General features: G+C 37.4%; 1 protein-coding gene across 2 annotated transcripts in view; it reads left to right on the top strand.

The window, feature by feature from the left end:
* Positions 1 to 2,002: 2,002 nt before the first annotated feature.
* The window catches only part of dclk1b (doublecortin-like kinase 1b), a 59,631-nt gene continuing 48,172 nt past the window's right edge, over positions 2,003 to 13,461 (top strand). For both annotated transcript variants that reach the window (XM_073817858.1, XM_073817859.1), the window contains exons 1-3: positions 2,003 to 2,196; positions 2,612 to 2,994; positions 6,213 to 6,559. In XM_073817858.1, coding sequence (XP_073673959.1) covers positions 2,637 to 2,994; positions 6,213 to 6,559 — 705 coding nt within the window. In that variant the 5' untranslated portion in view covers positions 2,003 to 2,196; positions 2,612 to 2,636. The remainder of the gene's footprint in view (positions 2,197 to 2,611; positions 2,995 to 6,212; positions 6,560 to 13,461) is intronic.

Genomic DNA, 13,461 nt, shown 5'->3' with positions numbered 1-13,461 from the left:
TGTTTCTATCTTGATGCAATATATGTCTCATTTGAATGTGTAGATAATATAATGTATAAGCATCAAGTTTAACCAAGTCAATAGGTTTGCTCAATGACAAATGATATAATAGCCTATGGTTATTTGAAATAATAAATTAAACATTTAAAACATATTGTTTTGTGTGTACTCTTTGAAACACTGTTTGATGTGTTAACATTTATTCCATTTCATTGCTTTAAATTAATGCATTCATAAAACCTAGTCAAGACAGTGCCATGAAAGTGAGCATTTAACGTCATTTTATTACATATAAAATGAACGCAATATTATTTTCTGTATAAATACTTACTCAGTTGGCCTTCCTATGAAAATCTAATAAATAATCCTGTGTCTGGTGCAATCATCTATTACTGCCTTTTTTTTTTTTTTTTTTTTTGATGCATTGAAATTAAGTTGTATGCTGCCATCTAGTGTCATAACTTGTAATAACAAACCCACTGGAAGAAAATGTGCAACTGTACTTTATAAACTGTATTAATAATTGCTGGTACTAAAATTAGCTATATGCAGTTGGGGGTCAAAAGTTTACACCCCCCTTCCAGAATTTGCTAAATGTTATTTTACCAAAAAAAAAAAAAAGGGGGCTTATACAAATTGCTTGTTATTGTTTATTTAGTACTGACCTGAATAAGATATTTCACATAACATATGTTTACATATAGTCCACAGGAGAAAATAATAGTTGAATTTATAAAAAGTTTACATCCCCTTGATTCTTAATACTGTGTTACCTGAACGATCCACAACTGTGTTTTTTGCTCAGTGATAGTTGTTCATGAGTTCCTTGTTTGTCCTGAATATTTAAGCTGCCTGCTGTTCCCTTCAGGACCCACAAATTCTTTGGTTTTCCAGCATTTTTGCATCTTTTCACACTGAGGACAACTGAGAGACTCATATGCAACTTTTACAGAAGGTTCAAACACTCACTGATGCTTTGAAGATCAAAGTAAATGTAATTTATTTTGTCTTCTGGGAAACATGTAACTGTCATCAGTAGTCTCTGAAGGGCATACTAAATGAAAAAAAAAGATATTTAGGCAAAAAAATACCATTTTACACATTCTGTTCAAATGTTTTCAGCCCCAGCTCTTTATGCATGGTTTTTCCTTCTGCCGCATCAGTGAGTGTTTGAACCTTCTGTAATAGCTGTATATGAGTCTCTCAGTTGTCCTTAGTGTAAAAAGATAGATCTCAAAATCACACAGTCATTGTTGACCTAAAGGATTTTGGCGGATGAGACCGGAAGCCAGACCCATAAAATGTACAAATGGCTGCGCCCACTCTTACAGGAAGAAAAAAGTGGATGCAGAACTGAACTGATAGAAATAGTCGTTTTTACTTTTAATACTAAGAGTAAATATTTAATTTGTATATCTATACATTTTTCATACGTTTATAACAATATTATATAGCCTAATAATTACACTTATATCCACAAATGTATTTTACAATATCATCGAATAAGACCCTACAACTTTTGGCATTCTGAAAATCATGATTTGCTCTAAATAAAAATAACATAACAAATATGAAAAAAATTATGATTCAAATCATGACCAAGTCTCTTGATTATGAACTACTGTTTAGCTATATATAAAAAAATGATCTAGTGTAATATCTCGTCATGACGGTCCTCACTGTTGCAATAAAGGATCTACCTTGATTTAAGCAGACAATAGTGGGTGTGACACCGGATTATGTGAGGAATTTCATTTCATATGCTATCATAACTCATTCAATCTTATTTATTTCAATGTATAAGTCAGTTTGTCTAGAGCTCGTACCATTGTCTCTGTTGGACTGCAAGCGGCGTTGAACACTCTCCTCCCCACCCGCGAGGAAGACTTGCATATGAGACAAATAGGTGTCTAGGTAGGCAGCTCCCTAGCGTTTGAGACGCAGCCCTGTTCGCTCGTATTCATTCATTGAGGGTTTTTTTTCTTCAGGAATACGACAAAGGCTGCCAGTCTGCATCGAAACGAGGGATGGTTTAACATAAAGAGCGAAAGGGGCAGACCATCCGCCCCATCCAGCACAGCAGAGCACATGATTCTCTCCTCCTGCTCTTAAAACCATCACTAGCATCCTCTGGAAGAGATGACAAGCCATTAGATGTGTGCTTTCATATCTACTGTGCTCATCGGATACACGCAAGTAAGATGAATATGCGAAAATGCTTTTTTTGTCTTTGATGTCCGCACATTAGTGAATTAATATTAATTGATGAATCATGTAATCACGATTTCTTCATTGTGCTGTTCCTTTGGGCGTGTTTAAATAACTTGGGTATTATATATGAATTATGAAAATTTGATGTTATGTAGTTATAATACATGAATAGTTTATTATTTAATATATGAATGAAACAAAAATGTGTATTACTTGTGTTAGTTGGATTAGCACACGGAAATGCTTGGTAAATTATATACAGCGTAAAATTTACATTTACTAACCAGCATATGCACAACTGCATTTTATATATAGAGAAATAAAGGCAGGGATAATAATTCAAAAATAATTGCAATTATAATTTTAATCATAACTCACCTATACACATTTTTTTCTCTAGAGATACTACAGCCCCGGGTTTTGACATGGAGCTGGAGCATTTCGACGAACGGGACAAAGCACAAAGGTACAGCCGTGCGGGTTCACGTGCAAACGGCCTGCCGAGCCCCACGCACAGCGCCCACTGCAGCCTTTACCGAACCCGGACCCTACAGGCTCTGAGCTCGGAAAAGAAAGCTAAGAGGGTCCGGTTCTACCGCAATGGAGACCGGTACTTCAAAGGGATCGTGTACGCTATTTCCAACGACAGATTCAGGTCTTTCGAGGCTCTGCTCGCAGACCTCACCCGCTCCCTATCAGATAATGCAAATCTGCCTCAGGGCGTCCGGACCATTTATGCCATTGACGGGTCGAAGATTACCAGCATGGAACAGCTGGTGGAAGGTGAGCCTGGGTGTCTAAAGTAGGCGGCCTATATGGAGGTTTAGAGACACCAGTCCCTGCCTGGTGAAAAAAACAGCTAAAACCAGCCTAGGCTGGTTGGCTGGTTTTAGCTGGTCAACCAGCCTGGTTTTAGCTGGTCAGCACAGCAGGCTGGTTTTAGAGGGGTTTTGGCCACTTTTCCAGCTTGGCCAGGCTGGGAAACCACCAGCTAAAACCAGCCTGACCAGCCTGGCCAGGCTGGGAGACCAGCTAAAACTAGCTAATACCAGCCAACCAGCCTAGGCTGGTTTTAGCTGTTTTTTTTTTAATAGGGGTATCTTTTGTTTCTTGTTCAACTTGACATACATAACTGTGCATTAGATCACGTGTGTAGGTTTGGATTGTACCTGCTCTCCACTTGAGGACACATTAGAAAATGCTGGTTTTGGAGCGTGGTAGCTAGTCATTAGCATTGCCAAGACCACTTGAAACTCTGATGACCTGATTATAGCTGGTTTATTGCCAGTCCTAGATGGTCTACAAGCTTGAAAAGTCTAAAGTCTAATTTACATCTTATATCAAAACCCATTAAAGGAATAGATCACCTCAAAATTAAAAAATGTAATGAAAATTTACTCTCCCTCAGGCTATCCAAGATGAATTTGTTTTTTCATCAGAACAGATTTGGAGAAATTTAGCATTACATTACTTGCTCACCAATGGATCCTCTGTAGTGAATGGATGCCGTTAGTCCAAATATCTGATAAAAACGTTACAATAATCCAGAAGTAATCCACATGACTCCAGTCCATCAATTAATGCCTTGTGAAGCTAAAAGCTGTGTGGTTGTAAGAAACAAATCCAACCACATCGCTTTTGGCCAAAATACAAGTTCATAATCCATAAAATTGCTTTCTTCATTGAAAAGTCCCTCTCCTGTTTTCCTCTCACATCAAAATCCACCGAAACATTTGTTTTGAAGTGTAAGAAAGCCTGATCTATGCATTTTTCTCTTCTGATTTTGTTTCTTGTTCAAATTTAAATACATTAGATCATGCATCTAGGTGTGGATTGTACCTGCTCTCCACATGAGCACACATTAGAAAATGCTGGTTTTGGAGCATGGTAGCTAGTCTATTGCTCCACACGGCTCCAGGAGGCTAATAAAGGCCTTCTGAAGTGAATCAATGCATTTGTGTGAGGAAAAAATATCTATATTTTATATAGATTTAAGTCTATAACTTTAAATAAACCATAATCTCTAGCTTCCCCTAACTGTCGCATTCACGCGAGAGAGTTGCCTTCTTATGATGGGAAAACTAGTCTCCTTTTGGCTTATATCGAAGTCCTCTAACATTTATATATATATATATATATATATATATATATATATATATATATATATCTTTGAATTGTACTTCTAATTCATGACCTTTTGTTTTTTTTGCTTTCTCCTGGTGCTTCCACATTCATACACTACCCCTACATCCTACATCATCCACTGGAATGCCACTCTGATTTGCATTTTTTGGTGAACTTTCCCTTTAAGCACATAATATCTCTATAGTGTGTACTGTACACCAATCAGAGAATCTGTAAAAACTCATTTTCATTTTCTCACGTTTCATATCCGCGTTCTCTGAGACCCCAAACAGAACATGCGGTTTGTAGTACCGAACAAGGATCACGCTTGTATTGTCTGTGAGCGGATACCAGAGAGCCCTGTGATTTAAAGTCATTTTAAAATGCTCATTAATATTTAACAGCTTCTGCATCTATATACCAATACTCTCAGTGATGACCAATAAATCAAACCTAAGAAACTAAAATCATTAAATCTAAATCTGTCCTTGAGTTATGTGTTAAATGACTCTGATTTGATTTTAAAATGTAGCAGGGGCATCTCAACGGTGCCTTTTTATGTAGGGCACCCATTCATTCATTCATTAATTCTCATTGCTGCCAGGAGTAGGTGAGTGTAAATGAGTGAGATGGAGGTGATTTCAGTCTCAGCCGTGCACTTAACCTTGACTGTGTGACCTCTCCCTCATTATGGACTGTTATAAGGTGCTTTAATGTCCATTGACTGTCTTAAACCCACATGTGGGCAAATTTATGGATTTTTTTCTGTGTTCTCATATGATACTAAACATGGAAAGCCATTTTTAGAGCGCAGGTCCTCTGGAGTTGCAGGAAACCCTTATTAAAGGTATAGTTTACTCAGAAAAGAAAATTCTGTTGTCTTCCAAACATCATTTTGTTTCAAACCCATATTAATGTATTCTGGGAAACCAAAAATAACTTAACTGGTTGTTTTATTTTAATAAAATAGCTTTTGTGATGAACAAACCAACATTTAAGTCAGTACTGAAGTCAAAAGTTTACATACACCTTGCAGAATCTGTAAAATGTGAATTATTTTACTAAAATAAGAGGGATCATACAAAATCCATGATATTTTTTATTTAGTACTGACCTGAATAAGATATTTCACATAAAGGACGTTTACATATTGTCCACAAGAGAAAATAATAGTTGAATTTATAAAAATGACCCCGTTCAAAAGTTTACATACACTTGATTCTTAATACTGTGTTGTTGCAGCTGTGTGTGTTTTTTTTTTTGTTTAGTGATAGTTGTTCATGAGGTCCAACAATGACTGTATGAACATAAGATCCATCTTTTCACAGTAAGGACGACAGAGGGACTAATGCAACTATTATATAAGGTTCAAACGCTCACTGACGCCCTAGAAGTAAACATAACTATTAGCATTAAGGGGGGTGAAAACTTTTTGAATTTAAAGATCAGGATAAATTTCACTTATTGTGTCTTCTGGGAAACTTGTAAGTATCTTCTGTAGCTTCTGAAGGACAGTACTAAATCAAAAAAAAAAAAAAGAAAAAATGTACACATCTTCATTCTGTTCAAAAGTTTACACCCCTGGCTCTTAATGCATTGTGTTTCCTTCTGAAGCATCAGTGAGCGTTTGAACCTTCTGTAATAGTTGCATATGAGTCCTTCAGTTGTCCTCAGTGTGAAAAGTTGGATCTCAAAATCATACAGTCATTGTTGAAAAGAGTTCAAATACACAAAAATGCCAAAAAACCACAGAATTTGTGGGACCTGAAAGATTTTGAATGAAGATCAAATTATTAATTTGATATAGTAAAGGAATCATTGATTTGGTTCTCAGTGACACTCACTGGTTATTTCTCTTATTTAATTTTGTATCACAGGGGAGAGTTACATATGTGGATCAGTTGAGCCTTACAAGAATCTGGAATACACTAAGAATGTCAACCCCAACTGGTCAGTCAACGTCAAAACGGTTGCATCGGCACGAGCGCCCACCTCTCTGAGCAGCGTCATGGCTGGTTCTATAGAAATCAAGGATAACAAGGATTTCATCCGACCCAAACTGGTGACCATAATCCGCAGCGGGGTAAAGCCTCGGAAAGCTGTCCGTATCCTTCTCAACAAGAAGACGGCCCATTCGTTTGAGCAGGTTCTCACGGATATCACAGATGCCATCAAACTGGACTCTGGAGTGGTCAAGAGGCTTTATACGGTGGATGGTAAAATGGTAAGTACTTCATTTAAGTAGATAATTGAACTGTTGTATTCTTGGATGCAGTAATAATGATACTATTGTTAGGTTGAAAGTTCCATTTGGATAGATCAGTGGACTCACTATAAAAGCAGTCTGTATTTGTGTGGTGCAGAAATGACATACTTCAGCTTTAGTTTTCTGACTCTTACTTTGGATAGTCAAACAAGATGTTTCTTGAGCAACCTGGTTTCTCTAAAGGTGAGGTTGCTCATGCGTCATCATCTCAAAGAGGTCATTTTGTTTATTTCTCACTCTCTCCCTCTTCAGTGCCCTGCTTTTTTTGTTCGGATATTTGGTGAAACCATATTTAGAGTTGCTAGAGCTGTACTTGTTTGTGTTAGAAGAAGTTTGTGGTAAAGAGCCAAAAATGAGCTGTACTGTAAGTTGCATGTTGGGACTACTTTAAAACTTTACTTTCAAACAAACATAAAGTAGATGAGGTGCTATGTGCTTCAGAATGTAACAACAAAACATTTATTTAATGCTATGATCCAATTATGTTTATAAAAGAAAATTTTGATCTGGGTTTGAGTAGACAGTTTGGTATGCGTGCATGAAGAATGCTTGTGGTTGTTATTCTTGTTCAGTTCTGTTTAGTGTTATTTATATACTATTATAGTATTAAGATTACCCAGTATTAAATCCCCAGAATTGATTAGTGTAGCCTGTTTTTAGTTAATGAATGGAACATTGTAGCACCTCCCATCCAATAAATCACAATAAGCTTTGTGCTTTATTACTTTTGATATGAAACAAAGTCTTAGATTTCCAAATTTGTCCATTTTATTACAGTATTCAAACAATAAATGCTGTTTTGAGGCTGTTTAATGTTAAATGACAGATCGCTGTAGTGCCTCAGTTCAAGAGAAGCAGCAGTGCAGAACACAGATGAACTGATCGTCTAGTTACAACATGAGTACAGAGTACAACTTACCAAAACTGGTATCCTGTGTAATGTAATCGCTCAATCAGTGTTTCAACCATGCAAAGATGTCAATATTGAGAGTTTGCACTTACGTCATGCTTTGGTCAGTTACCCGGATGCGCGGCCATACTGGAGATAGTTTGCACGGTTTATATACTACTGAATATGTTATTCTGTAAATGTATGCTGTCTAAAGCACGGAAAAAATGAAAGCTGCTGTCGTATAGAGAAGGACTTAGTAAGCAGGAAAGTGCACAATATTTTAACAACCTGAAGTTAATAGGTGGCAAAGATACGTACAAGCAGTATTAATTAGGATATTAGCTTAATATTTCACCTACCCTGCTGGAAATGATAAGAACAAACACAGATGTTATCAAGATTCTTACCCTGGAAATCCTGGCTCAGTTTGGCCAACTACAAATGCCTTTTGTTCCTCAGATACTTTTTTGCCCTCTTCTCTTTGATTTGTTATAACTTTTGGCAGTCTGTAGTACTCCAAATAATTTTCCCGGTCCGACCGATTAGTACAGCCCAAAATTGACCATTTTCAGCAGCAATAATCAGCAAAATACAGAGTTTCGTTCAGTTCAGTGGCATTGTCTACGTTCAGTGCTGCCAATATGGCCGATTAATGACGTGTTGTAAAAATACTCTGCTTGTAAAAAAATGTCTCGTAAGGACTAATTTACCTCAGAAAAAAAACATATTTGTGATCATAAACTCATTAATCAGCTAGAAATTAACTCTAGGTAGAAGCATTTTGTGCTATATACACTAATTAACATATTCATCATAATTTTTTATTTCTTCAATGTTTAATTCTTGTTGGAATAAATCAACCGTTTAAATGTTCAATATTTCAAAAACTAATTGGAGTAGCAGTATATAATAGTAACTTGTTACAATTTACTGTTTTATTATAAAAATTTCATTGATTTGTATATAAATGCTTAAATTACACTCAAGTCATTTTAACCTTCCATATTATAGTAATGTAGAACCAACTGATTGTCATGTATATTTTACAGCATTAGTTGAGAGATTTTTTTCCTTAAGAAAATTTGGCATGTAGTGTACCTGATAATATCCAAAATAACCAATATTGAATCGAAACGGAAACTGAATCAAATTGCACACTCAAAAATAAAATATAAGTGATTTTCTTCTTACGTAATATTTCTGTTTTGCTCTAATTTAGTTTATTTCAAATTTTTCTTCTAATATTTAGATACATATTTTCCGCAACACTGTTCTGCTAATCTTTTACTTGCATTACATATGGGACCGTTTGTTAGGAGCAACCTGTAATTTAGTGTTTTTACGTTTTACTTCAGGGCCCAATAGTCAAAGCTCATGAATCTCTCCTTCTGTGCACTGAACCTGCAACCTTGCAAGCTTATATTTAAAGTCGTTGCGCCACCCTATTATCTTCAGATATTTGCTGTTTGCTCATGAAGTGTTGCTGTTATCCTGCTGAGATATGAATTTCACTAGATGATTTGTTTGAATAAGAGCAAAAGAGATTGATAGGGAGATAAAGGTAAATTCTGCGGTGAAGGAGATAGAGGAACAAGATCAGTCAGAGGGAGGCAGCCGTATGGCTGGGGACTGGGTGATGGTGACCTTTCTGTGTCTCCGCAGGAACAGACTGATGAAGTGACAAGCTGTCACCAGAGGGCCTTAAACTCGTTGGCCTTCAGTGGCGTTATGTTTTCCTCTGTTTACACCCACCGCAGATCAGAAACAGAGACACTAGTGCATCTGTCTGCCTATCTATCCATCCATCCATCCATCCATCCATCCATCCATGCTTGCCTTAGATACATAGATAGATAGATAGATAGATAGATAGATAGATAGATAGATAGATAGATAGATAGATACACAGAAGCCTCATTTTATGGTTGAACGTTGTGCAAACAGATACTTCTAGCTTGGAATATCCCCCAATTTCTCACATTCCAAGTATGTGAAGGGCCTCTCCCCTCTCCTTGATTTCCCTCTTTTTGGTTTCCATGGCAATCTAGTTGATGGGGGTGGTTGCTTAGTAACAGTCTCTGCGGCAGGAGGGGTGCAGTAGTGGTAATGTTACAGGCCCGGCTTGGGATGATGGATGCTTAGGATTGCAATCAAGCAGGCCTCTCACGTGAGGCATTATGCATGGCTGCTTATTTTCTGTTAGAGAAACATTTACTGCAAACCTTTAAGCATTGCTGTAGTGGGTGATGGTGTGCCGAGGAAATTGATTTCTGGATCGATGCATTGTGATCCTACATTTTCCGAAATATGCTTTAGTAGGTTTGATATTTATGAAAACAGTCACTGCTCAGTCAAGATTTATGTTGGTGAAAATCTTAGTAGGGCAGTCAATTGTTTAAAATGTAATTGAATGTATTACATTATATGCTGATTAAATGAGAAAACTAATCCTAATTAATCCCATAATTTAATATTTGCTGAGGAAAGCTTTCAAATAAAGATGACTCAAATATATTATTGTGGCAGATTTAGAAAGAATTTAATAGGCAGAAATGGCTTTAGAAGTGAATGTGTTTGTTTTATTTCAACATCATTCAGTAAAATCCATTTTATTGTTAAGAAGGAAGTTCATTGCATTGGATTTATATACATTTATATGTTGATTTATATTTATTGGAGTGGAAATTCAGAAGGTTTGGCCATCTAGAAACAGTTACTGTGAAATCAAATCTCTTAGCAAGATGGACATTTTGCCTTCAGTTTTGCTCTTATAAATGATACATGAACTAAATCTTGGCCTTGGCTATTGCTTCCTGGCCCTATCTAACCCTCTTCTGAGAGGAAGTTGTCTCAGAGTGATTGATGCAATCTTTGAAATGTATTAGGCTTGTTGGCTTGTTGATCTGTTGACGAGCATTTTTCAGGAACGCTTCCCGATGAGTAACACCACTCTGTGTGCATTTGGGTTAAGTGGTCCAGATGGAGGATCCTGACAGACGTTTAATGCTTCAGCCTGACAGAATCTATGTAACTATAAAAACTACGAACACTAAGAACTATTCATTAGGCCTACATGGTTTCTGAAATACTTAATTCTGATGGGTCAATTGCACAATTCATCAGTCTGATATATCCAACTCATGGTTGTCTGTAGCAATACTAATTGAAACTGGCTTTCATTATATATTATATTATATTATATTATATTACAGTGGAGATCAAAATTAGAACAAACCAACAGTTTCCTAAATTTCAAGGTCACAGCTTAGTCCTATTTGAAGTTATTCTAACAGGAGTAGAAGGGCAGTTTTTTAAGCATGTTTTTAATATATTAATTGTATTCTGAAGCAGTATAAAACTTGAATGAGATATTTGAAAAAGAACTGATCAAAATTAGAGAACACTTGCAGATACCTCCAGATTATCGGTGTTAATCTGGCACCTGGTGCTAATTTTCTAAATTATATGACAAACTCAAACTGGCAGCATTTCTCCAATTTTCACTGAGATTGCAAGATGGCAGGTCGTTCTAAGGTGACTGAAATCCTGCGACAGGAGGTTAGACAGGATAATGCAGAGACTCTCAATGGGGAATCGGTTCAACACTGCAGCTGGAATTGCTTGCCAGTTCAGTACTAAACACGGTAATAATCTGTCTCGGCATTGCAGTTCCCCAAAAAGGCTAGTCATCCACCTAAGACAAATACAGGCAAGACAGGATAATGCAGAAAATCTCAATAGGGAATGGGTTCAACACTGCAGCTGGAATTGCTTGCCAGTTCAGTGCTAAACAGGGTAAGAAACTGTCTCGGCATTCAAGTCCTCCAAAAAGGCTGCTCATTCACGTAAGACAAATGCACGTAAGACAGGATAATGCAGAGACCCTTAAAATGGATTCGGTTCAACACTGCAGCTAGAATTTCTTGTTAAGGATCTGTCTATGCTTAAGAAAAGTTGGACTGAAAGCGCACTCTGCAGTGACCAAGCATCTCATCGGCTGAAAGAATTAAAAGGCTAAGGTCATCTTTGCTGAGAAACATGTTTTGTGGAGAGAGAAGTACTGGTCTAAAGTTCACTTTAGTGATGAGAGCAAGTTTAATTTAATTGGGTCTAATAGGAAACATTTTGGGGAAAGACTGAAGCCCAAGTGCGTAAAGAAGTCAGTGAAATGTGGAGGTGGAAGTGTAATGGTTTAAGGGATGTTTTCTGCAGCAGGAGCTGGCCTCAGATACATGGGAGGGTGAATGAAAATGTTCATTAGAACCTCCTTCAGCAGCATCCAGTTCCTTCTCTGCAAGCATCTCCCAATCAGCCTGCAATTTATGCAAGACAATGCCCCATCACACTGCAAAATGGGTAAAAAGCAGTTCTTTGAAGCTAAGAACATTGACATAATTAAATGGCCTGCCCACAGTCCTGATCTAAACCCGACTGAAATTTTTTGGAAAATCCTTGGCGACAAAGTTATGGCTAAGAAACCCATTACAGTTACCGAACTATGGAAGAGAGTGGAAGAAGAGTGGACCAAGATCACACCAGCGCAGTTAGAGAAACTAATGATATCCTGCAACCGCAAATGTACTGAAGTCATTCAAAGCAAGGGCCTCTACACTTCCAACTCATTTCTGACAGCTGCAGCCCTCCAAAATTTACTTGTGATCTTTTTTTTTGTCCTAATGGTTACTGTTCTCAAATTTTGATCACTGTGTTATCCACAAAATATTTTTTTAATAATATTTATTTGCCTGGCATGATAATGTTTAGTCAGACGGTCATTAATCACAGCTTGTCGTCTGGGTCCTAATCATACACCCTGTCTGGCTTTTATTTTGTGTTAATGACCAGCTGACTGTACACAATCAGATGCATAGCAGACTTACTTTACCACTGATCTGTCGACAACAAGGAAACATAAATTTCTTTCATATTTGCACAATGAAGTGATCCCTAGTTATAATCCACCATTCTTTGAAGCCTTTTGTGGTGTTGTCACTGGCTTCTTCATGTAAGCTTATTCTTATCATGTGAGACAGCCTGAGGATAGACAGACAGGCATTTCCCCTCTAATTCCCGCGGGTGGCATGCATTTCCTGTCGTCTTTGCCATAAATATTAGCTTAAAGGCTAAGAGAGCTCTTTCATTCACATATTAGCCTACACATTGATGTGATTTCCACAGGCGGTCATGCTCATAAGGGCTGAGGAGCAGCCATGCAGAATGGGAGGAATGTTGCTTCTGTGATCTTCTTTCTGCTTGTGTCAGTTTCAGCTTAAGGGTCTTTGACTTTGAATTGAATGAAGCGTTTACCCACGGGATGCCCCTCTCATTAAGGGTGCTGTGGCCACATAATTGCTCTCGGCTGAGTTGTGTCATTTCACAACTTGGTCAAGGACCCTATGAAATCCATTTAATTTTTCATTGATTCATTCATTTACATTTTTCTCAATTCCATTTTAATGGTTAAATGTATACACTTTTATACAATTTCAACAACAACATACTGCAAATTGTTTGCTCTTCTATGTGTGTCATTGGCTTCCTCTTAAATTACCTCATAATGCATTTATGCATTTATGTGTCATTTTTTTGCTGCTGTCAGAATGCAGGTCTGCAAGCTGTGTGAATGTACAGTCCGTCCTGACAATACTCTGGCTCCAGTGTAAACCCATGCAATGACACTTGGGTGTGTGAGTAACACTGCAACACGCTGGTTTGCATTTATGTAGCGAGTCATTACTCATTATCTGCCACTGCTGGACTTATGTAATGCACCTCAATAGGCAGTTCAATTTCCTCATGAAAGGTCACCTCTTGGCTCTTGCCATCACTGCGAAACATGAAGAGTCCTTTCAGACCAAACAATGCTGCCATTTCAAATATCAAGCGCAGACATATGGCTGACATAAAATGCATGGGGTCGTCATCAAGAATCGGTTTTGTGCTTTATTTAGTTCTTATTCACAGGGTT

The sequence above is a fragment of the Garra rufa genome, chromosome 14 (genome assembly GCF_049309525.1).
Source record: "Garra rufa chromosome 14, GarRuf1.0, whole genome shotgun sequence".
Lineage (NCBI taxonomy): Eukaryota > Metazoa > Chordata > Actinopteri > Cypriniformes > Cyprinidae > Garra > Garra rufa.
The sequence above is the reverse complement of the archived record's forward strand: the minus strand, read 5'-3'. Positions and strand labels throughout refer to the sequence as shown.